The sequence below is a fragment of the Cynara cardunculus genome (genome assembly GCF_001531365.2).
Source record: "Cynara cardunculus var. scolymus isolate 2C chromosome LG 4, CcrdV1, whole genome shotgun sequence".
Classification (NCBI taxonomy): Eukaryota; Viridiplantae; Streptophyta; class Magnoliopsida; order Asterales; family Asteraceae; genus Cynara; species Cynara cardunculus.
In genome coordinates, this window is record NC_037531.1 from 18398520 (window position 1) to 18424438 (window position 25919).

The window sequence follows — 25919 nt, forward strand, 5'->3', positions numbered from 1 at the left end:
AGACGATTATAATGGTGTAACTTGTTAAAATAAAAATGTATTTTTTAAACATATTTTAATTAATATACGATTATGTATGTTAATTTGATAAATGTGTAAAATGAAAAATTTAAAAGTAAATGATGTAAAGTAAATTAATTAACTAATTATAAGGGTATAAAGTGTAAATTTAAAATTATTATTTTACAAAAATTTGTTGAATGTGAGAGAGGGTGAGTATGTGAGGGAGTGAGTTTGTGAGGGAAGGGGGTGTAGAAAATGACCCCATAAAAAAATATAGTATTACATAATCATCAATTATTGAGATTTTTAGATTTGTAACTCCCAATTAATGATTTGGGAGTTACATAAATGACAAATTACTTAATTACCCTTGTCATTATATATATGAGTTATATGTGAACCTAAAGAAAAGATGAAATATGATTGGTTGAGCTTGGTTAACAAAGTTAACACAAAAATATTGGTTAGTATTTGAACCAACCCATATATATATATATATATATATAGAGAGAGAGAGAGAGAGAGAGAGGTTTGTTATTATATATACAACCCGTGACATTTGTGCAACCAATACAACCCAATTTTAACCATCAATTTCATTTAATTAATATGTGATTTCATAGAAGTTTTGATTATTTCCTAATATAAAGTATTGATTATAATTAATGAATCATATTCATCTTTCATAAATATTCAAATCATAATAAATGAACTCTCAACATTTCTATAAATATCATAATTTATTGAGTTGTATTGGTTGTATAAATACAATAGTTTATATTTGAAACAAACTCTCTATGTATGTATATATGTATGTACATCAAACACTCTTTCTCTCTTACTTCTTCCTATCAACTTTCAAATTTATAATTCTTTTAGTCGCTATTTTCCATAAACAATTAATTACTTATAAATTTGTATAATCATAATAAAACAATATCTTTTAATTTTTTCTTCTAAATTAAATAGATATAATTTTTATTTTCAGTACTTTAAAAAATAAGTGTCTATTTATTACTATCATAAAATTGTGTTTATAGGACACCCTTAATTTCTAAGCGTTCTAATAAACCGTTTTATAGGGCTTAATTTATATGACCAAAATATAAAATGTCTTATCTAAAGGTGTTGTAATAAGTTTATATGTAGCTTTTGGACGTCTTAACAAGTTTTTTAGAACATTTTTAATACAAAATGTCGCATTAGCAAATTTATAAGACACTTTTTAGAAAGTGTCCTATAAACTCAAGTTTTTTATAGGACATTTGTTTTTATAGGACAGTTTTTCAAATAGTGTCCGATAAAGTTGCTAATGAGACGCTTTATATTAAAAATATCCTAAAAACTTATTACGACATCAAAAAAATCATATAAACTTATTTTAACGCCTTTAGATAGGACGTTTTATTTTTTTGGTTCTTTAAACTAAGTCTTATAAAGAGGTCTATTAGGACGCTTAGAAATTAGGAGTGTTCTATAAACCCGATTTTGTTGTAGTATATTTTATTATAGAATTTTAATTAAGACCGTTTACCAAATACTTACCCGATAAGTATCTATCGCTAAAATTTAACACTATCATTTACTTACCAGGTAATATTTTTAGTCAACAAAACGACATCGTATTTTTTTCATTTTACCCGGTAAGTGTTATCCGTGATAAACTTTTCACTTACCGCCAGGTAAGACTCTCGGTCCTCGTCTCGTTCTTACCGGATAAGATTTTTGATCCTTTACCGTACTCACCCGAGAAAGGTAATATGGCTCGATAAACGGTTACCTATATAAGCGTTTCGTAAATGATACCTAAGAATGCATTTATTATTCATGCATCAGTAATTATTATTAAATAAATAACATATAGATCTTGGTTTATATCTATTTTATTACGTTGGGCATCTACAAACAGCACCTAAGGACGAAGTAACGACTTCAAATTGATAGAAATAAGCAATCGGACACAAAAAATAAATATTTTTATTATTCATTTTATTTGTCACACAGTTTCTTTTATCAATATAAGACACATAGTTCTAACTTAACATAAAGCTCACAACTCTCATTTTAAGTACCATACATAAGGACGTCCGTTGGACGTTCTAAAATACCCATTTCGTTATAGTGGATCTCGTTCATTGTGGCGGTTGATCGAGCTCGGGGAGCTGTCGGATCACACGAGCACAGCTATAAACTGAACAGACGGCTTGAACCATCGACAATAAAAGCAAAAACACAGCAGCCAACAATGTCAAAAACTTCCAAGATCCAAACACGTATTTGGTCATGAACTTCCCCAATTTCACCCTCCATGTTCGATCATACCTCTTGTTAACCCCTTCAATAGCTTCATCCATAAATGGAACTTTGGTCATCTTCACACACTTACTCATCCCATTCCACAAATCTGCCACCTCTTTTTCACTCCTCAAATGGTTATAAACTATCTTGCAATCCATCAAAATCTGTGCATCTTCTTCGGTATCGATAATCCCGTTCATTAACTCAGTGTAACGAGCCATGATTAACGGTCCAGATGCGACACAAGCTTCGTATGCAACCAAGTTTCTCAAGTACACCTCCGTGTTCACGTCCAAATGGACCTGAAACATTTGCAAAAGAACCATGAAACAATCCTATTAATATTGCAAATATGATCCATGCCCGAAAGTAAATTTCCGGTTTTAAAAATGTCATTTTCCGATTCTATCCTTGGAGAAATCCATTAGTTCCGCGGCTATTAAGGATAAAATTGTCATTTACTATTTTTTTTTTGGGACGGAGGGACTACGAAAAATTAAAACCCTATTTTTGCAAAGAGATACGAAACAACCGTATGTTTTGCAAATGACTTACGACGGGGAGGTAAAGGGTGCTTGTTTTCTCGTCAAAACGAATTTCGGAGATCGTTCCATGAACGGGTGAGAAAAAGATCCCGGCTTTCGCCATATTTGTGACCGAAGGGATCGTGATTTCTTCGATTACAGGCGGGTTCGAGTTGGTGATTAATCCATCCTCTTGCTTCTCCTTTTTTTCACCATGGAGTTTTGCCACCATCTTTCCAGCATGTTCTTTTAAATGTTCGACGATGGGAAGCTTAGATAACATATTCCATGGCAATTTCGTTACGAGTGTCATCGGTTTGCTTAAAGGCCATTTTGCCTTCTTGATGATCTTCCAAATGTAATCAAGAAACTGTTTAAGATGACCTGGATTCGCGAAAGCTTTTTTTTCTCTAGAACCCCCTGCGATGTCAGTAACAGGGATTGTTGTATGAAGGACGTCCGTGGGGATCCCTAGTTCCTTATGATTTGGCACTGTCATGTGGTACAGAAAGTCTAGTAGGTGATCACAGTCGTCGATGTCAACACAAGGGGACTGATGTTGATACTGGAAGGGAGAAAGTTCATGGTACAACCCCATCAGCATGATCCGGAGAGTCTCCGCCGCTGGTTTTTCGAAAGTCCGATCATCCTCCATCATCGTTTTGATCAGAAACAATGGGATTTGATTCTCGAGTTTCACCACGTCCCGGAGAATCGCCACGTGAGATAGTTTCTTCCCGGAAATATCAACCACACTCGCCAATCTCGAACTAATATCCATACTCCGGCCGCCGCCTTCTTCCCTCATGTAGTAAACCTGAAAACATAACAAAATTGGGTTAATAGACCCTTTCTCAGGACTTCCATTTATAAGGTCTAAAAATATCCGAATGGACTCTTTTATGGTTATTAAGTTTACAGTATCGACTGATTTATAGTAATTAATTTTATAGGATCAAATATGTATAAATATCTTAATAAACTGTTTTATAACACTCGAGTTTATAAGATTTCAAAAATATCTAAGACTATGTTTGGCAAACTAGTTGATAAGTTAGTTAATAACTGATAAGCTAGTTGATGACCAATAAGATAATATGTAGCTGATAAACTAATTTATGAACAAATCATGTTTGACAAAAACTAGCCGATAAACATGTAAAATGACAAAAAAAAAAGTCAATTTATAAGATTTGAAATATTTCCACAATGTCTTAATCAAGTGTTTATAAGAGTTCAGTTTGTAAAATTCCAAACATATCTAAATGTTATGATGAATGGGCTGTTTCATAGTTATTAATAGAATATTATAGAGGTTGTTTACCTAAATACTTACCTGGTAAATGTCTATGTTTAGGAGTTAATACTATAATTTTTACTGGATAAGATTGTAGTACATCAAAATGTATCCCATGCAACAATTTACCTGGTAAATACTTACCCGGGTAAGAGGCGTCACCCTCACTTACCGGGTAAGATTCTTCATCTTTATCATCGTTCTTACCGGGTAAAATTCTTGGCCCTTGCCATGTTTATCCGGTGAGAAAAATTATCTGGTAAGTACTTACCGGGTAAGATTTTTCATCTTTATCATCGTTCTTACCGGGTAAAATTCTTGGCCCTTGCCATATATGTTTATCCGGTGAGAAAAATTATATGGTAAGTACTTACCGGGTAAGCATTTAGTAAACGGCCGTTTATCAAACACTTAACCGGTAAGCGTTTATCGATAAAATACAACATTATCATTTACTTATCGGGTAATATTTTAGTTTTCAAAAACGACAATGTATGCAACAATTTACCCGGTAAACGCTTAATATGGTAAGAGTCATTACCTTCACTTAACGAACTTTTGTTCTTGCCTCACTCTTACCGGGTAAGATTCTTGGTCCTTACCATATTTATCCGGTAAAGTAATTTGACTTAACAAGCTCTTATTCAGGTAAGCGTTTGATAAACGAACCATAAAATGTAAAAAATTGTACCTCATATAAACTTATTTTAACACTAATTTATAAACATATAGTACTACTATAAGGCAGAGTGTTAGTAAACCTGAAGAAACTCGAGCAAAAACGCCATATCCACAGCCATCATCCAGGCGAGGTTGTGGCCATCCATATCCAGAAACTTATGGTAGCAAGCTCGGATTCTGGCCTCATCTTTTTTCATCATCGCCTCCACGATCACTTGAAACTTGACGTTCCTTCGTTTCTGGACCTTTCTCGCAGCCGCGAGCTTGTATTTCTGCATATCGTAGACTTGCTGGCTCAACTGGTGGAACGGACCAAAGGCGACTTGTTCAGGGATGTAGGAATCTGGGTCGGTGTCGAGTAGGGTTTTGGGTACAGTGAAGATACAGACGTCGGTATCGTTGGTTTCTTCGTCGTCGTCTTCCATGGTTTTCTTCAAACTACTGATCCATTTGGAAAGGTCGAGGTCTGGTCTAGAGAAAGAATATGAAGTAGAAAAGCTCAGTGAAGAAGCCATGGCGACTCAGAGAATGTGAGCTTGGTATGTATGTTGCAGAGTGAAAGGTTGTATATATAGGGTTGTGGTCCAACGTGATGTGCATGGGATGAGGGGTAAAATAGGAAGATTAAGTAACAATCAGAAAATCATAGCATAAGAAAAAGATAATTCGAATCATATGTTATATACATTACAACGTAATGAATATCTTAAGGGACACTTAGAGCATGTTTAACAGATTTTTTAAAATTTACGTTAAAAACATACTAATTTATGACATTTTGTAGTTTAGACGTATGTAAAATCAGGGTCCCTTGATCGGTATGATTTTTTTTCTTCAATAAATGTGTTTTTTGAAGTATATAGTATTTATATACGGCAAATACAACAGATAAACTCACACATCCTTCTCATCTTTGGTGAGGTTTGAACCTCTGACTTGCTAGAAGGTCAAGACTCACATACCACTAGTATTTGTACACGACAAATGTTTTTTATTCTAGATAGAAGAAGTCCTAAAATAAAGATACGGGTTTGACCATTTACTATAATTGGTGAATTTTAAAAGATAAGAATTTTCTTAGCTCAAATATAACAAGAAATAATATATGCGTTATTTTGATTAAAAGAAATCATTGTAGAGGAAGTAATCGAGAGTGTCAATTAGAGATCAATTAATGATAGAGAAAATTATCAAGGTTTTGTAGAAGTTATTATCCATTGAATTGTGGAAGCACAAACACAGTCAAACATATAGAGATAATAATAGTCAATAGGACTGGACCTTGATACCAAATAAAAAATTAAAGAGGTAATTATTAATAATATATAACAAATGACCAATTAACTTTATTTATTTATTTTATTTTTCAACCTAATTAGTTGATATATTTTTGGGCTTTTATTATCAACTAAATTCTTTTTGGCTCTTATTATATGCTACAATTTTTTGGATCTGTTTAATGAATTATTTTTTAGACTATACTAAACCCATTATTTTTGTGATTAAAACTCATTAACTTAAACCCTCGTTTAACATGAAATCCAAACCCAAAACTCACATAAGATGTGAATAAGCTTTAATATTCAAATACTAAAAATATGGATAAAACTCTATTATCCGAAATACCAACACTTGGATAACTTCCAACATATCAAAACCAAAAATTAAGGATACACTCCGTACCCAAAACAATACTGAAAACATAAACACTTTTCGGTGACGGAGGTGACCTGTATCCATTGAATGTGGATAACACAAAATAAGCCATACATCAACGTTACCGAGTTTCTTTCAAGGTCAATGGGGTCCGTTTATGACTTTACCAAATACCACTGCAAGACCCAAGCTTCGTATATGACTCCCTTCATCTAAACTCAATGTTTACATATTTATATCATTATGACCAAAATTTTAACAAATTAATGCATATGAAAATGATTAAGTATATGTAAAAGTTCGTAAAAATAACTTTAAAATGAAGATAAAATTGAAAATAAAGGTAGATAAATGTAGTTGAAGGTAAATGAAAGTTATTGAAAGTAGATGAATCCAAAGGTTCAGAAATATTATCTCCATTCTCAACACAACTTTCATTCTTACTCGATTCATTTATTTATCTATCTATCTATCTATCTACCTGTAATATTTTAAAATTATTTATTATTTATTATATACGAGTACATGACCAGTCAAGGGAATACAATACCTAACCCCGACCCATCCCTGAGTAAAGAACCAAAAAGCTAATCAAGTTTTTCGTTCATGTGGTTTATTTGAAAATTGCTATTTTTGTTCATATACTTTTGAAATTATGATTTTCATCTCTATGATTCATAATACATTGTTTTTCTCGTTCTTATGATTTTATAAGACGATTAAAATATAGTATTGTCCTAAAAAATATATTTTATAGGACTTTGATTATAAGAAAAAACAAAAAACTATCTCATCTAAAAGTGTTACAATAGATTCATGAAACGCGTTTACGCGTTTCAATAAGTTTTTTAGAACGATTTTAAAATAAAGTGTCATATTAACGATTTTATACGACAATATTTGAAAAATGTCTTAAAAAAAGACGAGTTTATAAGACATTTCTTAAAAGTATCTTATAAAATAGCTAATTGAATACTTTATTTAAAAAAACGTCTTAAAAACTTGTTACAACGTCTAAATGCCTTTTATAAACCTATTCTAACGCTTTTAGATAAGACGCTTTATAATTTGACCTATAAACTTAAGTTCTATAAAATATTTTATCAGAATTCTTAGACAATTTAGACATCTTATAAAATCACTAATGAACCAAACACACCAAAGATTACAAATTCTTGCAATAAATCAAAATCTCTCAAAAATATTCCCTAGTCAAATTCAATGTCAATTGCCAACTTGTTATTTAAAGATCATTACCACTAATTGCAATAAATTAAAAAGTAATTAAGTACGCTTTAATTACCATTATTTTAGTTTAAAATTGTTGTATTAAATCCCATATAACAACCATAAGGTGGTGTCTGATTAGTTTGAGCTTGACTCCAAAGTTCAAAAGTGTCTGGAGGTCCTATGTTCAAATTCAAAAAGAAACAAAAATTCTCTTGTGTGACCATGTAGGTTCAAATGCAATGACTTCAGCCTACCTGCAAAACAGGTGGTTGCTATGAGATTAGTCGGCTCGTACAGTAGATTGATAAAACAAAATCCCATATAACTTCCATTGCCAAATTTGGCATAATATGCTCAATATCCCACCATGAATTCAAACACAAATTTTATTTCTGGCGACCGGAGGTGGATCCTTCAGATCAGACAAACCATCGATGAAGATATAGAAGAAGATTTCTATATTCCGGTGAGGGTATTCAACGTCCCAACAGGCTTAGTTTCTACAAAACCAGATTGTTACATTCCACAAGAAGTAGCATTAAGTAGATTCTTATCAGTTATCACCATTGGAGATCGAGCTGAGCTGTACGAGTACGAGATGGAAAGATACAAGATTTCTGCTGTTCAAAGATATCAAAAGCAACTAAAAGACGTGGTCTAGAGTTCGAACAAATCGTGGTTCAGTTAGCGGTTTTCGAGTAAAAAATTCGAGCTTGTTACCATATATATAAGTATTTGGATTTTGATAGTGAAACCCTAGTTTGGATGATGACTCTTGATGCTTCCTTCTTGCTTGGTTTTCTTGATGTTTACGCTATCAAAAGAGGAAGATTGGTTACGAGATTGTCGTCAAGAACGTCGCATCTGGTTGATTTTTCGTGTCAAAATTTTGCTCATGATGCGATTCTTAGAGATATTGTGATGTTAGAGAATCAGATTCCCGTTTATCTTTTGGAAAAGATGTTGGAATTCAAGTTCCATTGTTTGGAATCGGCTCAGAAGTCATAAACTTTAATGTTGATAGGATTTTTAAAGAGGTTTCTCCATTTAGGTTGCGGACGTCCGCGTGATTCTTGATTGCACTCATGTGCTAGGGTTTCTATACCTCTGATTGTGGATCCCAAAATCGAAGAACAGTGTTATGAAACAACTTTTCAAGAAGATCAACAAGAAAAAGAAGAAGAAACACAACACAAATTCAAAGGAATCTTCAATTGCGCACTAAATCTCTTGAAAGATTGAAACTTTCAAAACCAGTAGAACTCATTGGAAAGACCATATATTTGCAGAAGCTAAACATAGCTATTATAATCAATATAAGAGTGCATAATTGTTGAACATAAAACTCATGCCTCATTTTTAAGTACCCTATAAGGATGTTCTATAACATTTGGACCACCTAAAAGACCCATGTTGTTGCAGTAGGTTGAGGTTGCTTGCTATTGTGGCTCATCGAGCTCGGGAAAACGTTGGAGCACACGATTGCAGCTATAGACCGAGCAGATGGTTTGAACCGTCGACAAGAACAACAAAAACACAGCGGCCAACAATGTCAAAAACTTCCAAGATCCAAACACATATTTGGTCATGAACTTCCCCAATTTCACCCTCCATGTTCGATTATACCTCTTGTTAACTTCTTCAATAACTTTATCCAAGAATGGAACTTTGGTCATCTTCACACACTTACTCATCCCATTCCACAAATCTGCAACCTCTTTTTCACTCTTCAAATGGTTAAAAACTATCTTGCAATCCATCAAAACCTTTGCATCTTCTTTGGTGTCGATGATCCCGTTCATCAACTCGGTGTAACGAGCCATGACTAAAGGTCCTGATGCAACACAAGCTTCGTATGCAACCAAGTTTCTCAAATACACCTCCGTGTTCACGTCCAAATGGACCTGGAGCCATTTGCCAAAAAAATATGAAATAAACCTATATTTGCGAACAAATACTTCCTGTCGTCCCAAAATATGTGTCCAAATTCATTAGTACGGAAAGGGCCTTCTTACGCCATTGTAAAAGTCCCTTTACACCGTTTTTGAAACTGTGTAAAAAGCCACCGTGTAAGAAAATCATGTGACACTTACAAGACTACTGTAGAACCGTGGACCTTATTTCCTCCTTTATTAAGGGTAGAATTGTCTCTTAATTAAAATATGAAATAATTACACATTTTTAAAATGTATATTTTTTTTTTTGTTATGGACATGTATCGTGGGACAATCGTAGTATGAAACAACCCTATTTTGCAATAGATATGAAACGACCCTATATTTGCAAATGACTCACCACGGGGAGGTAAAGGGTGCTCGTTTTCTCGTTAAAGCGAATTTCAGAGATCTTGCCATTAACGGGTGAGAAAAAAAACCCGGCTTTGGCCATTTTTGTGACTGAAGGGATCGTGATTTGTTCGATTAATGGTGGGTTCAATTCATTGGTTTCTTCCTCTGGATTCTCCGTTGTTTCACCTTGGAGATTTGCCAATATGTTTTCAACTGGTTCTTTGAAGTGTTTGAGGACGGGAAGCCGAGATATAATCATCCATGGCAATTTCACTACGAGTATTATCAGTCTTGAGGAGATTATCTTCTTGACAATTCTTAGGAAACCGAAGATTGCATTCTTGATAATCTTCCAAATGGAACCAAGAAACTGTTTAAAATGAGTTGGTTTTGCAAAAGATTCATTTTCTCCGGCATCTCCGTCTCTTTCTCCGGTGGCATCAATATTGATTGTTGCGAGATGGACGTCGTCCATGGAGGTCCCTAGCTCCTTATCATTAGGCACAGTCATGTGGTACAGAAAATCTAGCAGGTGATCACAGTCATCGATTGCAACACAAGGGGGCTGATGTTGATACTGGAATGGAGAAAGCTCGTCGTGCAGCGCCATCAGCATGATCCGGAGAGTCTCCTCCGCGGATTTATCAGAAATCCGATCATGTTCCATCATCGTTTTGATCAGAAACAATGGGATCTGATTCTCGAGCTTCACCACGTCCCTGAGAATCGCCGTGTGAGACAGTTTCTTCCCAGACACGTCAACCACACTCGCCAATCTCGAACCAATATCCATACTCCAGCCACCGCCCTCTTTCCTCATGTAGTAAACCTGACAGTACAAGGGTTTTACAGAAAATTTCTTAATAGCTCGCTCCTCAAATACGAAAGACCAAAACATTGAGATATTACGAATAAATTATTCACATATGAATCATTGATAAAACGATCTTCGTATATGAATAATTAGTAAAGAAAAAAAAAGGTAAGCGAACATGGGTTTACATATATATTTTCAAATATACTTTTTCCGGGTTTATAAATCATTTATTTTTACGTTTTCAATCTTTTTGCCTTTATTATTTGAACCTTCCTTGCATTATACGGGACCCGAAAAATGTCGTTAAGTTTATAACATCCCCACAAATGTCTAAATGTCCTAACAAACTGTTTTATAAGACCATAAAAGTATTCGTCCTATTTTAAGATGTTAGAATAAGCTTGTAGATAAACAGGGTGTCTTAACAAGTGTTTTAAGACATAAAAAGGGCCAAGAATCTTGTCGGGTAAGAGCAATGAAAAGGATAAAGAGTCTTATCCGGTAAGTAAAGATCGCATGACTCTTACCCAAGTAAGCACTTATCAAAAAACTTGTTGCATTCGATATGTTTTGATGTACTAAAATCTTACATATTAACATAAATTATAATGTTGAATCCTATTAGTAAGCACTTACTGGGTAAGCAATTAGGTAAACGGCCCCTTAGTGTATAAATTTAAATTCTACATAGTAGTGTGTGGTAAACCTGAAGAAACTCGAGCAAAAACACCATATCCACGGCCATCATCCACGCCAGGGTATCGCCATCCATATCCAGAAACTTATGGTAGCAAGCTCGGATTCTGGCTTCATCGTCTTCCTTCAACACCTCCACGATTTGTTCAAATTTGACGTTCCTTCGTTTCTGGGTCTTTCTCGCGGCTGCGAGCTTGTATTTCTGCATATTGTAGACATGGTGGCGCCACTGGTGGAAGGGACCTAAGGCGACTTGTTCAGGGATGTAGGAATCGGGGTCGGTGTCGAGTAGGATTTTGGGTACAGTGAAGATACAGACGTCAGTATTGGTGGTTTCTTCATCGTCGTCTTCCATGGTTTTTCGCAAACTATCGATCCATTTGGAAAGGTCTAGGTCTGGTCTAGAGAAAGAATTTGAGGTCGAAAAGCTCAATGAATAATCCATGGCGGCACTCAATGTGAGCGTGGTATGTCGCACGATGAGAGGTTGTATATATATTATATAGGATGTGGGTGGGATGAGGGGTGAAATGAGATAGAGTTTTTTCGCTATTATATTTGTTATGATTTAAATATTTATGAAAGATTAATAAAGTTCATTAATTATGATCAATACTTTATATTTTGAAACAATCAAAACTTCTATAAAATTACATATTTATCAAATTAAATAAACAATTGAGATTGGATTGTATTAGTTGTAAAAAATAAATGGTTATATAACAACTCATCTCTAAGTAGTAATTAAGAATAATTATAACATAAATAAAGATAAATCCGAATTGTGTGTTATATGCGATACAATGAAATGAGTATCTTATTAAATGTATTCGTTATTTGATGAGATTTTTAGTTTTATAGAAACAATATTTTAGGGTTGGGTTTACATGAGACCAACATGTTTTTATGATACCGTGAGACCACTTATTTACACTTTAAACTTCACAGCAAAATTACTTGTGTAGTATGATTTAAGTTGTCAAATATTACAACAAAACTGGATTTATAGAACGACTAAATACAACAAAATTGGTTTATAGGATCAAACCAAAACATCAATATCTAAATGTGTTACAATAGGTTAATAGAATGTTTTTACGCATTTCAACAATTTTTTTTAAATGCTTTTAAAATAAAATATCGTATTAGCTATTTCATATGACACTTTTGAGAAGTGTTCTATGAACTCATCTTAGATATTTATTAGTCTGGTCCTCTAAATTTAAGTTACATAAAGTATTCAATTATGGCACTTAGACATTTTAGGCGTCTCATAAAACCAAATTTTGTTGTCAAGATAAAACTTATTAGATCGCACAAGTTTGTCATAATAACTTATCTTATCACAATTGTATAAAACGAATAAATATCTGATTAAATATATATTCGATAAAAAGATGATTATATGTCATAAAATGGCAATTTGGTTATAGTGCGTAATATAAACAGTCTGGAATTACTTTGACAAGTTGGGGAATCCTTATGAGTTTTAACTTTAATGGCTAATAATGGAAGGCAAAAATTCCGTATGACTTTGATGATAAAAGAGAAAAGAAAAGAAAAGAAAATGGCATTTAATTCTCCATTAACGAAAAGTGTGTCATGTCTTCCTCAAAATATCGTCTAAGAATTAGTAACTTTATGATGGGACTTAAATAGTCATGTTACGCTATTAAAAAGTAGACATTTTGGGAAAAACGTTGATTGACGGTAATATACCAATGTGATGGGCATTTATTTTTGGCTCAGTTAGCAGCTGAGGCTAGCGTAATGCTACAGATTGAATCTAATATTTGTCTTGTATTTGGATAAAGTCATATTACTTTTTTGTCAACTGAGATACATGTGAGAGGCTGAAAAGTAGAAGTTTTAATCAATTAAATTGAGTTATGGATGAGGATTTTGAGAATAGAGGGAAACAAAGAGTATCACTACAGAATAAAGTGACTTAATCGACAAAAAAATCCTTTAGAAAACTCCATTACCGAATAATATGAGGCATGTCATCATGATTACCAACGACTACCGGCAGATGTTTAATCATCAAAGAAAAATCCGTCTGTGATGCTCAATCCACTGGTGATCTGTCGAAAATTACAAGCGGAAAATTGGTTGGTGAAACCTCTTTGTTGAAAATTAAGAGGTATATATTTTAATGCGTAATGTACAAATTTAAAGTTGCACAACCTCCATATCTGAAGATTATTTTTAAATTTTTTTAAAGTACATTTAAAAACATATAATTAGTTATGTAATTTATTTTATATCTGTTACTTTTTCATTTTTCATTTTACACCTTTATTTATCTATACTCCATTATAGAATGGCATTTACTGTTATGTTTAAATTTTTTAAGAGGTACTACCTATCAAGAAACCCTCCCTCTTACTTGTTTCTCCATTTACAAATTGTAGTCTCCCATCTCATTCAACGAAATCAACCAGACGAGAACCGGTACTATCTGTTGTTCTTGCTTGCCCATCTCCGGTGCCAGTGATGACGACCATCTCCTGCACACAACCCGTCGCGACGACCATAGACCACTGTCCCGGTTCCACACTTATTGCTTCGATTTTAGGTTTGTTCTTTGATTGCTTTTGTAACTTTCTTGCTTAGTTAGGTGGTTGCTTCGATTAGCTTTTAGATTTCAAATGTGGGTTTTATATATTTTGTTAGATTAGTTTGCCGATTTGGGGACATGGAGAGTTGGAGTTCCAAGATTTTGATTTTATATCAAAGGTTTCCACTTAGGGCTTCATGTACGTGTATGCACTCAACTTCTGAATTTAAAATTAATATTTGATGGACTTTTTATCAGAAGTATTACAAATAGTTTTATGATGTTAAACGTTTACAAACTTTTTTTCAAACCCGTTATCAAATAATTTCACTTATGATTGCTTGTTAACATAACTTTGTTGATCGTGTGAGTTATATGAATCTGTATTATTGTATTGAGGGGTTTATCGGATTGATCGATAATTTGAGATTCAGAGTTTGTTCTAATTGACAAAAAGCAAGTTACAGATTTTAATCAGTGTTTCTTAGTGCATCTCATTACTGTTGATCTTTAATTATTATTAATCAAATGATGGACATCTTTCTTAAAATCGCATGAGTTTAATTGAAGTTGTTATCCGTTGAATTATTTGGAATAGGGAAACAGTCAAACATATATAGCAATAGCCAATAATATTGGACCTTATTAGCAGATCAAAAAAATTAGAGATGCAATAAACAATAGCATATAACGAGTAGCTAATTAACTTTTCTTGATTTTTTTTTCTCCAATGTAATTGATTGATATATTTTTGGGTTCTTATTATCTATTAAATTTTTTTTCTTTCTTATTATATGCTACAATTTTTTGGAACTCTTTAATATAACGTTTTTTAGACTACTACTATTAAAGCTCCCAACATACATTTTTGTGTCTCGAGCATGCGTCTCCCAGTAGTTTATTTATTTTAGAGATTTCATATAACGAGAGTTCTTTTATATAAAAGTCTAATGGGGTTTCAGTTGTTCTACAATAATCAATTATTATGACAAAATTAGATTTTTTTAGGACGGATGGTCGTTCTTGTGCGACGTAATAGAATACTTGATATAATTTAAGTTTACAAGACCAACAACTTTGATCAGTCATATATAATAATGTTACAATAAGTTGTTGGTACGAAATTACAGTACCGAACGAGTTCAATAGACAAATATGGACAATTTAATGGGACAAAAAAAATCTTAATAGTTTTTGTACATATATATCTCCCAGTAGACACCCTACATCTATTCTTCCTATCATGGACGGAACTACTTTGGTGGTATAAGTGGCACGTGTCTCCGTATTATTCCTTCGTTGAAAGGTAAAAAAAATTAAGTTCGTGAAAGGTACAACCATATTAATTTCTTGTGTGTCATCGTATGTATTTTGATACTATAACGAGAACAAGTTTTATTTAGTAGAGTTGGTGTATAATAAGGCCTTAATTTCACCCCAGACCCAAATTCAAATGATGTTGGTGTTATTTTCATAGTCAAACGCGGCGGAAGATCCTGAATTTGAGACTTTCTACACCAAAAATATTCTCTTAAAAGAAAGAAGGATTTTTTTTGTCTACCTTACTTTCTTCATTTTTCCTTATATCAATAACTCAATCAAAATGCAATTATCTCGACGAACAAAATGTCTACCCCTTGTTGGTCCCGAGGGACAGAGGAGGCTAGGTTAGCCGAAAGATGGTTATCGGTTTAAGGACTTGCACAAATAGCTATATCAAATAGGAATYGTCTTTATATGATTTCCAATGAGATCATAAAAGAAGTAGGTTGGAAGGAATCCACCGGATTAAACGGAGTTGCCCGGAGAATGAACTCTGGGAAGGTCGAATAAAAATGAATAGAATACGATAAAGTAGTCAAAATAAATATGAATCAACACGTTCAATTAAAAAATTGCTTCTTCCCAGATTAAAAATAGTGTCACCGTTTAAAAAAAATCCGTATATTTGTTAATTTCTTATAGTCAAACGATGCCATCGTTTGAAATTTTTTCTCTATATTTTTTTCTTATGGTAAATGGTGTAATTGTTTGAAAAAATTTATGAGTCCATCCGTGCTCCCTATCCTAATCTACATTATCTCACTCTCTGTTTCTGGGGAGCATTCTCTACAATATAACTATGTTACTTTATCATTAATTGTTTTCATTCAACTTTAATAGATTCTCTATTTTAAAGATGTCAGTTAAAACAGCATATTATGTCGTACAAATTCGTGACAACGTAGTTTATTTTATCATTATATAAGACGTATAATTGTTGAACATAAAACTTACAACTCTCATTTTCAAGTACCATATATAAGGACGTCTTATAACAGCTATGTCTTTGTTATGGGATCTAGAGCTTGTTCACTGCGGCTCTTCGAGCTCGGGAAGCTGTCGAAAGGCACGAGCGCAACTATAAACCGAGCAGAAGGTTTGAACCGTCGACAAGAACAACAAAGACATAGCAGCCAACAATGTCAAAAACTTCCAAGATCCAAACACATATTTGGTCATGAACTTCCCTAATTTCACCCTCCATGTTCGATCATACCTCTTGTTAACTTCTTCAATGACTTTATCCATGAATGGAACTTTGGTCATCTTCACACACTTACTCATCCCATTCCACAAATCTGCAACCTCTTTTTCACTCTTCAAATGGTTATAAACGATCTTGCAATCCATCAAAATCTTTGCATCTTCTTTGGTGTCGATGATTCCGTTCATTAGCTCGGTGTAACGAGCCATGATTAATGGTCCAGATGCAACACAAGCTTCGTATGCAACCAAGTTTCTCATATATACCTCCGTGTTCACGTCCAAATGGACCTGGACCCATTTACAGGTGAACTTGTAAGAAATTATGTGACACTTATACACGGTTCTAAAACCGTGTAAAATTGCTGTAAACCCCTTGTAAGCAATGATAAAAACTGTGCAATTTTATATGGTGGCTAGGTAAAATCGTGTAAAAAGATGTGACCTTTTTAATTCGTCTAAAAATAAGCGGTCACATTCCAGTTTTACCCCATAATTTGAGGTGGAGAAATTCATTACTTCCTTCATTATAAAGGATAGAATTGTCACTTTATTAAAAAATGTGTAGTGTGTGATAATTTACACATTTTTGAAACTGTATTTTTTTGGTTGTAGACATGTATTTTGGGCTGAAAACCCTATTTTGTAGATAGATTAGATATGAAACAACCCGATTTTTGCAAATGACTCACCACGGGGAGGTAAAGGGTGCTAGTTTTCTCGTTGAAACGAATATCTGAGATCGTGCCATTAACGGGTGAGAAAAGGATCCCGGCTTTCGCCATTTCCGTGACTGAAGGGATCGTGATTTCTTCGATCAATGGTGGGTTCGATGCGTTGTTTTCATCTTCTGGTTTCTCCTTTGTTTCACCTTGGAGATTTGCCAACATGTTTTCAATTGGTTCTTTGAAGAGTTTGAGGATGGGAAGCCTAGATATAATCTTCCATGGCAATTTCATTACGAGCATTATCGGTCTCGAGAAGGTTATCTTCTTGACTAATCTAAAGAAACCCAAGTTTGCATTCTTGATAATCTTCCACATGTAATCAAGAAACTGTTTAAGATGAGTTGGTTTTGCGAAAGATTCATTTTCTCCGGCATCTCCATCTTTTTCTCCGGTGGCACCAAAATCGATTGTTGTCTGATCACAGACGTCCGTGAAGATCCCTAGTTCCTTATCATTTGGCACAGTCATGTGGTACAGAAAGTCCAGCAGGTGATCACAGTCATCTACATCAACACAAGGGGACTGGTGTTGATACTGGAAGGGAGAAAGCTCATGGTACAACCCCATCAGCATGATCTGGAGAGTCTCTGCCGCCGGTTTATCGGAAGTCCGATCATGTTCCATCGTCGTTTTGATCAGAAACAATGGGATCTGATTCTCTAGTTTCACCACGTCCCTGAGAATCGCCATGTGAGATAGTTTCTTCCCGGCAACATCAACCACACTCGACAATATAGAGCCGATATCCATACTCCGGCCTCCGCCTTCTTCCCTCATGTAGTAAACCTATCAAAATTGTCTAAATGTCTTAATAAATTGTTTTATCGCATTTAAGTTGTTAGGATGCGGAAAATGTTTAAATATTCTAATTATAGACGGCTTCAAGGACGTTCAAATAAGAAAAACAAAAGGTTTAATTAATTCACATGTGAATCATTGGTAAAAAGATACGTAGTTCACATATGTATCTTTATATATGGATAATTGATTAATTGGTAAAATATTGAACCTTCGCAACAAAAACAATGTGAAAGTATACCTTTACAGTATTTTGCTGTGAAGGTTCAGTGTTATTTATATGGTCTCACCTAACAATCTGGTATCACATGATCTTAAGTCTATTTTAATACCTTTAGATAGAGCGTATAAATTATCTAATTTTTATAAACTTAAGTTCTATAAAGGACAGCGCGTAGGAAACCTGAAGAAACTCCAGCAAAAACGCCATGTCTACCGCCATCATCCACGCCAGGGTATCCCCGTCCATATCCAGAAACTTATGATAGCAAGCTCGGATTCTGGCTTCGTCGTTTTCCTTCATCACCTCCACGATTCGTTCAAATTTAATGTTCCTTCGACTCTGGGCCTTTCTGGCGGCCGCGAGCTTGTATTTCTGCATATCGTAAACATTGTGGCGCCACTGGTGGAAGGGACCTAAGGCGACTTGTTCCGGGATGTAGGAATCTGGATCGGTGTCAAGTAGGGTTTTGGGTACAGTGAAGATACAGACTTCGGTATTGGCGGTTTCTTCATCGTCATCTTCCATGCTTTTTCGCAAACTATTGATCCATTTAGAAAGGTCGAGGTCTGGTCTAGAGAGAGAGTATGAAGTCGAAAAGCTCCATGATGAAGAATCCATGGCGACACTGAATGTGAGCTTGGTATGTTGCAGGGTGAGAGGTTGTATATATGGGAATATATATAATTGTAGTTCCACGTGATGTGCGTGGGATGGGGAATAAAATTGGAAGATTTAAGTAACACAATTAAAAAATAATAACATAAACAAAGATAAATACGAATCCTATATGTTATGGGGCTAAGGTAGGGCCCGTTAGTCTTCAGTCATAGCTTATTCGATCAGGTATATATGATTGTTTTCTAATAATTTAATGATGCAGAAAGTGTTTTATTCAGTAAGTTTTTAAAGAGTCGTTTTATGTATATAGGTAAGTTTTTTTTAAATATGTCACTCCCAATTAAAAAACATGATCCTTCTATCTATTAAAAAATCTATCAAACAAAAGTCTTTTCATCATGGTGTTGTAACATATTTTATCATTAACGTGTTGTTCAAGATTAATATTCATTATGAAGAGGGACAAATGGCGTTTTGTGGCGATTCGCGGGTTCTAAACAAAAAACAAGTTCTCAACCCAACTTTTCTACCTGTGTAACTGTGTTAATGATTTGTTGGTACATGGAGACAGAATTGGTATATTCTTTCCGTTTCATAAAACTAAATATTTATTTGTTCAAAAAAAATATTCAAGGGCTTAATCGACTAAAATATGAAAGTCCATCTGGGTTTTTTCTGGTTTAACAGTTTAAGTAAGTTTAAAGATCTATTTGTTCGCTTTGATAATCAAGCATGTTGACTTATTTGTTAAAAATGACCAGGGCCTTAATCACTGAAAATATCAAGTCTATGGGATTTTCTTTTTCTGAGTCTAAGGTTTAGATCGTACAAATTTATAATAACTACTTATTGTAATACATTTGTATAAAACAAATAATTATTTATCTTTATAATCTTAAAAACCCTCGTTAAATACATACAAACATATTGTATAAATTGGCATATATATATATATATATATATACACACACATACAAACATATATATATATATATATATATATATAGGAATATAGATGACGTAACATCACATATGAAATATTTACATCATAAAAGTCTATAAATACTTATTTTGTTATAGTACAAAAAAAGTCGCGAATTATTTTGATAAGTTGGCGAATCCTTACAAGTTAAACTTGAACGGCTAATAGTAGAACAAAAAAATTCCGAATGATTTTGATGATAAAAAGAAAAGAAAATGGTATTAAATTCCCCATTAACAAAAAGTGTGTCAGTTATTTCGTGTTCAAAATATCGTCTAAGAATTAGTAAAAGTTGGGTTAAATACTTTTTTTATATGTTGTTAAATACATATCTATCTGTTAATTGTATCTTCACATGTATATAACAGTATCAAAACTTACTTTTTGCATTTTCAATTAATGATTTGATCTGATTTTAACATAAAAAAAGGTGCTTATAGCATTATCCGTATTAAAAACTTATGACAAGACTTAAATAGTCATGTTATGCTTTTTAAATAGATGTTCGTTTCAACTAAAGTGAATTTTGGTGGAGAATTTCAAGAATAGAGCGAAACATTGAGTTTCAAGAATAAGTTCGGTTCAAATGATTACAGTTTTTAACGAGTTGGGTCTCTGTGATAGCATTAGCTAGGGCTCGGCTCTTTAATAAAAATACGAACACAAGAACCCAACTTGTAATTTTATGATTTATAGGCATGTACGAATCGTACTATATCCAAAAACTATTTTATGATGTTATTGAAAGTTTTGAACTTCTTTGAGCATTTGATCTAAGAACTCGATATATTTATTAAAGTATATGAAACTTGAATATCGTTAATATTATATAACAAAAAGATAATGGGATGTTCAAGAATCAGATTCTCACTTTCTCTTGTAAACGATGTTGGAACTCTAATTCCATTATTTCGAGTCTTTAACATCAACGTTTATCGTGTTGTATAGAATACGAATCATTAATTATTGAACTTGTATACATGTCATACGGATTTTTCTTGGGATTTTATAAGCAAATATTGAGGTAGCGTTTGGATTGTTATATTGCAATTAGAAAAATGAGTACGAGTTTGATAGTAATGTTATTGTCATGCGCATCCAGTAAGATAAATGACATCTGCTAATCGCTTAACAGGTAAACAATTTATTCCTTTGTTCCCAAACCGATAAACCAAACACCATATATTTAAAAATGTTCAATCAAAAGCAACGTTTGAGATCTCATGATGATGAATATCATATATTTTCATCAACGGAACAATGTATAAAAAGCAAAGATTCAACCGACTTCAATATGACATTAGGGAAAGAAAATGTTACTATATATTAAAATTATAATATTAAATGAATTATCAGCGGTCACAATAAATTATTAAAATAATACGGTTTCCAACAATCTACGAGAAAAATAAACAATGTTTCGTAAAATAATTTGGAAAGTCTCCAAAACTGTTAACTAAGTTAGAAAAAACTGTTTTTTACTGTTTCCAATAATTGAGTTAATTGTATTATCATATTATATTCGGGTTGTAATATTCAAAATTAAGAAATTGTTAGAGTTGAACGCAAATAATTGGTTTTGTGTACTGTTTTTGGATGATTATGATATTCAATTTTTAATTGATTAAATCATCTCCAACTACTACGCTAAAATAACAAAAATCGAGAATTAGCAAATTTTTATTATAACAATTATGTTAAAACGCATGCTAAAATATGGAAAGAAGAGAGTAGAGGTGAAAATATCAAAGGAGAAATCTCCAACGGGCCGTTTACCAAACGCTTACTCGGGTAAATGAACACCAAGTCATTTTACCTTACCAGATTAATATGGTAAAGATCAATAATATTATCCAGTAAGAGCGAGACAAAGACCAATAGTCTTACCCGGTAAGTGAATGCGACGATTCTTACCACGGTAAACGTTTATATACCGGCTAAATTGTTGCATACAATACTTTTGTGGTGGGCTAAAATCTTATCCGACAAGTAAATGATAGTGTTAAATTTACCAGTAAGCGTTTACCGAGTAATTATTTGGTAAACGACCCCTAAAACTATATATTTGAGAAAGAAATACTATTTTAATCATTTTTCAATAATAAGAGGTATTGAAAATAGTGTATATGAGAGATAAATAATAGTTTATTAAATGTATTCAAAGCATCTCTAACAACTATACTATAATAAAAAATTCGGTGACTTATGAGAGTTATGTACACTAACAGCTATGTTATATATTTGGTAAAATAGAAAAAAAAAAAAAGACAATACGAAAGTCTCTAAATTTTAAGAATTCTTTTAAAACTCTATATAAAAAGGAAAAACAATATTTTAATTATTTTCCATCAATAAAAAGGTATTGACAATAAATGTTCAACAAGAGAAATAACATTTTATTAAATTTACTGAATATTTAATAATACAAATAATATTAAAACTGTTAAAATTAAAAAGTTGTTGGAGTTAAATGTTATTTTTTAGATATTTTGACTTTTCGTATTGTATTTTAAAAAAAAATTATAGAACAGTTGTTGAAGATATTTTAAATATTATAATAATATTGTTAATGCTATTTTGGGTAAATTGATTTTTATTTTGAATAACATACTTTAAATTAATTAAAACTTTTTTTTAAAATATATTATTAAAAAGGGTAAATCGATTTTTATAACATATTTTCAAAATTTTCATTTGGTACTTAAGATATAAAATTTTAAATATTTAAATATTCAGATAATCAGGTTGAAGACTTCGAATACTTAAATATTTAAAATCTTACATCTTAAATACTAAAATCAAAGTCTTAAAAATACGATATTGAAATAAGAATAAAATAAAATAAAATAAAGTTAAAATACTTTAGTTTTTTATACAATTTATTCTATTGAAAAATTAAAAAAAAGCTTGCGACTAATAATTCAACGCGTGTTCTCCGGTCGGTTTGGAGATTCGGACTACTATGCCTCCATTAGAAGGTGCCGCGTGTCCCTCCCACTTATTTTTTATTTCATGATTCTAAGAAAAAGTTTGAATAGAAAGCCGATCAAAATTTATTAATTAAACTATTTTTTTCAAATATATCTTCAAGTTTGAGTGAGTTACTTATTTGGCCATGTAGTTTCATATTTATTCTGGTTTTAGTCCTTACAACTCTGTTATTACTAAAAACTGTCATGGTATGTATTTTCAGTAAGACACTGTGTTTTTCCAGGGTCAGAGTCAAGATCTAGTTTGAAAGGGGAAGACGGATATAACATAGATGAAGAATATCAGTTGTTTTTCTCTTTGTTATATACTTATCCATTAATGTACTTAACGACATTGTTTACAATCATTAAACCAAAATCAGATACTTAACAATCTGGTTTTAAGTTTAAAGCCAGTTCAAGATGGAGAAGTGTATGTAACAAATGATATATGATGGTGAATTGTAATAAAGTCAACAAAATCCCTACACCCTAACCCTCTCTCTCTCTCTCTCTCTCTCTCTCTCTCTCTCTCTCTCTCTCTATCCCTGTGCCTATTGCTTCCCTCCCCACCCTCTCAGAGGAGTAGCGAGTGCCAAGTGAGATGAAAGGGACCGTAGCAAGTCAAAAGGGGAGCTCAGCCCATCGGAGAAGAATTAAATGACAAAGTAAATAAATTGGGCCCGTATTACTTTTTTATAAATATTCCAGGAGGAGCGCATGCCCCTTCTTGCTACTGTATGGCTCTGTCACTGCGTTTTTCATGATAAAAACCATAATGGTAGTGTCGAAAATGCATACCATTTGGGGGTTTTATAATAAAAAAATTGTACGGACCAAAATCGTAATTGACTCGTTAAAATTATAAAATTTGATGAAAGTAGCCAATTTCACTTGCTAAAATAATCAAACTCACCAACCAAATTCAATTTCTACCTATTTTAGAAACCGAATTTCCATTTTAACCAAATTTTATGCAAATGCATTTACGACTCAACCTATTTACAGGACTTCGAGAAAAATTATTCACACTCTTTATGTAAATTACGAAAAAAAATTATCTAAAAATCAATTTTATGTAAATGCATTGAATTCTGCGATATGGAAATTCGAAATTGATTAAGAGGTTGTTTGTTTACCTCTTAATAGTTCCATTAAGCGGCAACCTCTGAACCGTTAAAAGGTGAATCTTGTTTGACAAAAAAAAAATCTGCCTCTTATAATTGTTCTAAAACCCTCTGAATGATTTTGTATCATATATCTCCCTTAACCATTAAGAGCCCTAATTCTATTGTACACAATTACCAAACAATTATATTTCATTTTGCATTATATCATGAGAGCCTCTTAATCATTCTAACCATTTAATCATTTTGTACCAAACCATCCAGCAATCGTCAAATAACCCTTAAACGGCTAAAAGTAAATTTTGTCGAAAAACTTGGGTATTTTAGTCGATTTTCTAGAAATTACTAGCAGCAGGACACGTGTCGCTACGATCAGATCCTTAGTTCATGTGATGTGACAACAGGCGCCAACTTTGGCGCCCAAGCCGTTCAACAAATATATCACAATCCCACTCTCAGCAATCTCAAGTATCAGTAAAGCGCCAATCATATGATCGCGTGATCTACACTCTTCTCAAAAGGGCGTGACAAAAAGTGGGATCCATATTTCACCGCCCACAGCTTAAACCCAATCGGACCCCAGTTATGGAACCAGTTAGGAACCTTAAGCCGTTGTTTCCTTTAACCAACGGCCAGTTTTTTTATAACTAACCCTTAAAACCCATTTAATTACATTTTTGTCCCTACCTTTTCAACTCCTATATAAACGATGCCTCCTGTTTCGCTAGGTTTCCCGAACCGAACACCAAAACCTGCCTTCTTCTAAATTTCCCAAATTTTTTACACTTTTTGCTTGATTCGTCTGGGAATTCTGCAAATTCCGGTGATGCCGCCGGAGAAAAACAAAGCAAGTGGAGTATTCGACATGCGGAGCAATTTACAACGATCAATTTCGCCGTCTGGTAGGTTCTGTTCCTCAACAATCTCATCGTCTTCCTCTGCTTTTGCTTCTTCCATGTCTGGTTTCTCATCTGCTGCCAGATCCAAGTCGCCATCGAGGATCAGTGTTCGTAGTGGTTACCTGACTTCATCTCCTTCTGTCCGTTTCTCAATCGATCATCGTCATAAGTCTCCTGGCCGTTCTGTTGCGGCTTCGTCGTCTAGAAACTTGAATCGCAACTGTGATCGTGATAACAGCAAGAAGGCGTGGAGTCATGGATCGAAGAAGACGTGTTTGTGCTCGCCAACAACGCATCCTGGATCGTTTCGTTGTAGTTTGCACAAAAAATCGAGTATGACGAATAGCAACGACAGTCATGACAGTACAGTGTCGTATCGGTCGCATAGACTGTACGCTCGGAGATCGGCGATGACGAATTCGCTTGTGAGGATCGGCACTGTGGAAGGTGATCTGGTGAAGAGAGCGCTAGCGGCTTTGATTCGTCCGTCGTCGCACCAGCAGAGACGGCGCAGTGACTTCCAACCAAGACCTAGCCGGCTCTCCGTTATGTGCAAAGCCGATGAGTGATTCTGTTTCTCACCAGTTGTACAGTTGCAACCAATTTTGCAGAATATTTGATTATATTATATAATTTTGTTTTTGTTTTTTTTTTCATGTGTAGTCAAAACCGTAGGTTCGTCAAATTTGCTCCGTTGAATCAATCTGAACGAATTTTTTCCACATCGTGAAGATTTCATGTTCAACCGCAGCTCTACGATTAGAGTACTGTAACTCTGTAAATCCTCTACTTTCATGTTTCGACAAAGTGTACAAAAATGCAACTTATTTTGTTTGAATTTTTATGTTGTATAATCTATTTCTAAAACTTTTATTTTTTATCTCATATAAGATATTTGGTTTATGAATGAAAATGCATAAAAATGTAATGTATTTTCATCTAATTCATATTTCATATATAACATACTTTTATTCAGATGTTTGAAATACCATATGTAAT

At 33.4% G+C, this 25919-nt stretch overlaps 4 protein-coding genes across 4 annotated transcripts; 1 reads left to right on the forward strand and 3 right to left on the reverse strand.

The window, feature by feature from the left end:
* Positions 1 to 2135: 2135 nt before the first annotated feature.
* On the reverse strand, positions 2136 to 5318 carry LOC112510971 (putative UPF0481 protein At3g02645). The gene is made up of 3 exons (XM_025116326.1): positions 4884 to 5318; positions 2857 to 3642; positions 2136 to 2603 (listed from the first exon to the last, which is right to left on the reverse strand). The coding sequence occupies exons 1-3, from the start codon at positions 5316 to 5318 to the stop codon at positions 2136 to 2138; spliced, it is 1689 nt and encodes a 562-aa protein (XP_024972094.1).
* A 3655-nt stretch (positions 5319 to 8973) lies between these two features.
* LOC112510972 (putative UPF0481 protein At3g02645) lies at positions 8974 to 14027 on the reverse strand. The gene is made up of 4 exons (XM_025116327.1): positions 13943 to 14027; positions 11501 to 12039; positions 9985 to 10806; positions 8974 to 9593 (listed from the first exon to the last, which is right to left on the reverse strand). The coding sequence occupies exons 1-4, from the start codon at positions 14025 to 14027 to the stop codon at positions 9129 to 9131; spliced, it is 1911 nt and encodes a 636-aa protein (XP_024972095.1). The 3' UTR covers positions 8974 to 9128.
* Positions 14028 to 16395: 2368 nt separating this feature from the next.
* On the reverse strand, positions 16396 to 18946 carry LOC112511707 (putative UPF0481 protein At3g02645). Its single transcript, XM_025117420.1, has 3 exons — positions 18506 to 18946; positions 17269 to 18090; positions 16396 to 16867 (listed from the first exon to the last, which is right to left on the reverse strand). Exons 1-3 carry the CDS (start codon positions 18941 to 18943, stop codon positions 16403 to 16405), a joined length of 1725 nt encoding a protein of 574 aa, XP_024973188.1. The 5' UTR covers positions 18944 to 18946; the 3' UTR covers positions 16396 to 16402.
* A 5832-nt stretch (positions 18947 to 24778) lies between these two features.
* LOC112511657 lies at positions 24779 to 25568 on the forward strand. Its single transcript, XM_025117363.1, has one exon. The coding sequence runs from the start codon at positions 24848 to 24850 to the stop codon at positions 25487 to 25489; it is 642 nt and encodes a 213-aa protein (XP_024973131.1). The 5' UTR covers positions 24779 to 24847; the 3' UTR covers positions 25490 to 25568.
* The last annotated feature ends 351 nt before the right edge of the window (positions 25569 to 25919 follow it).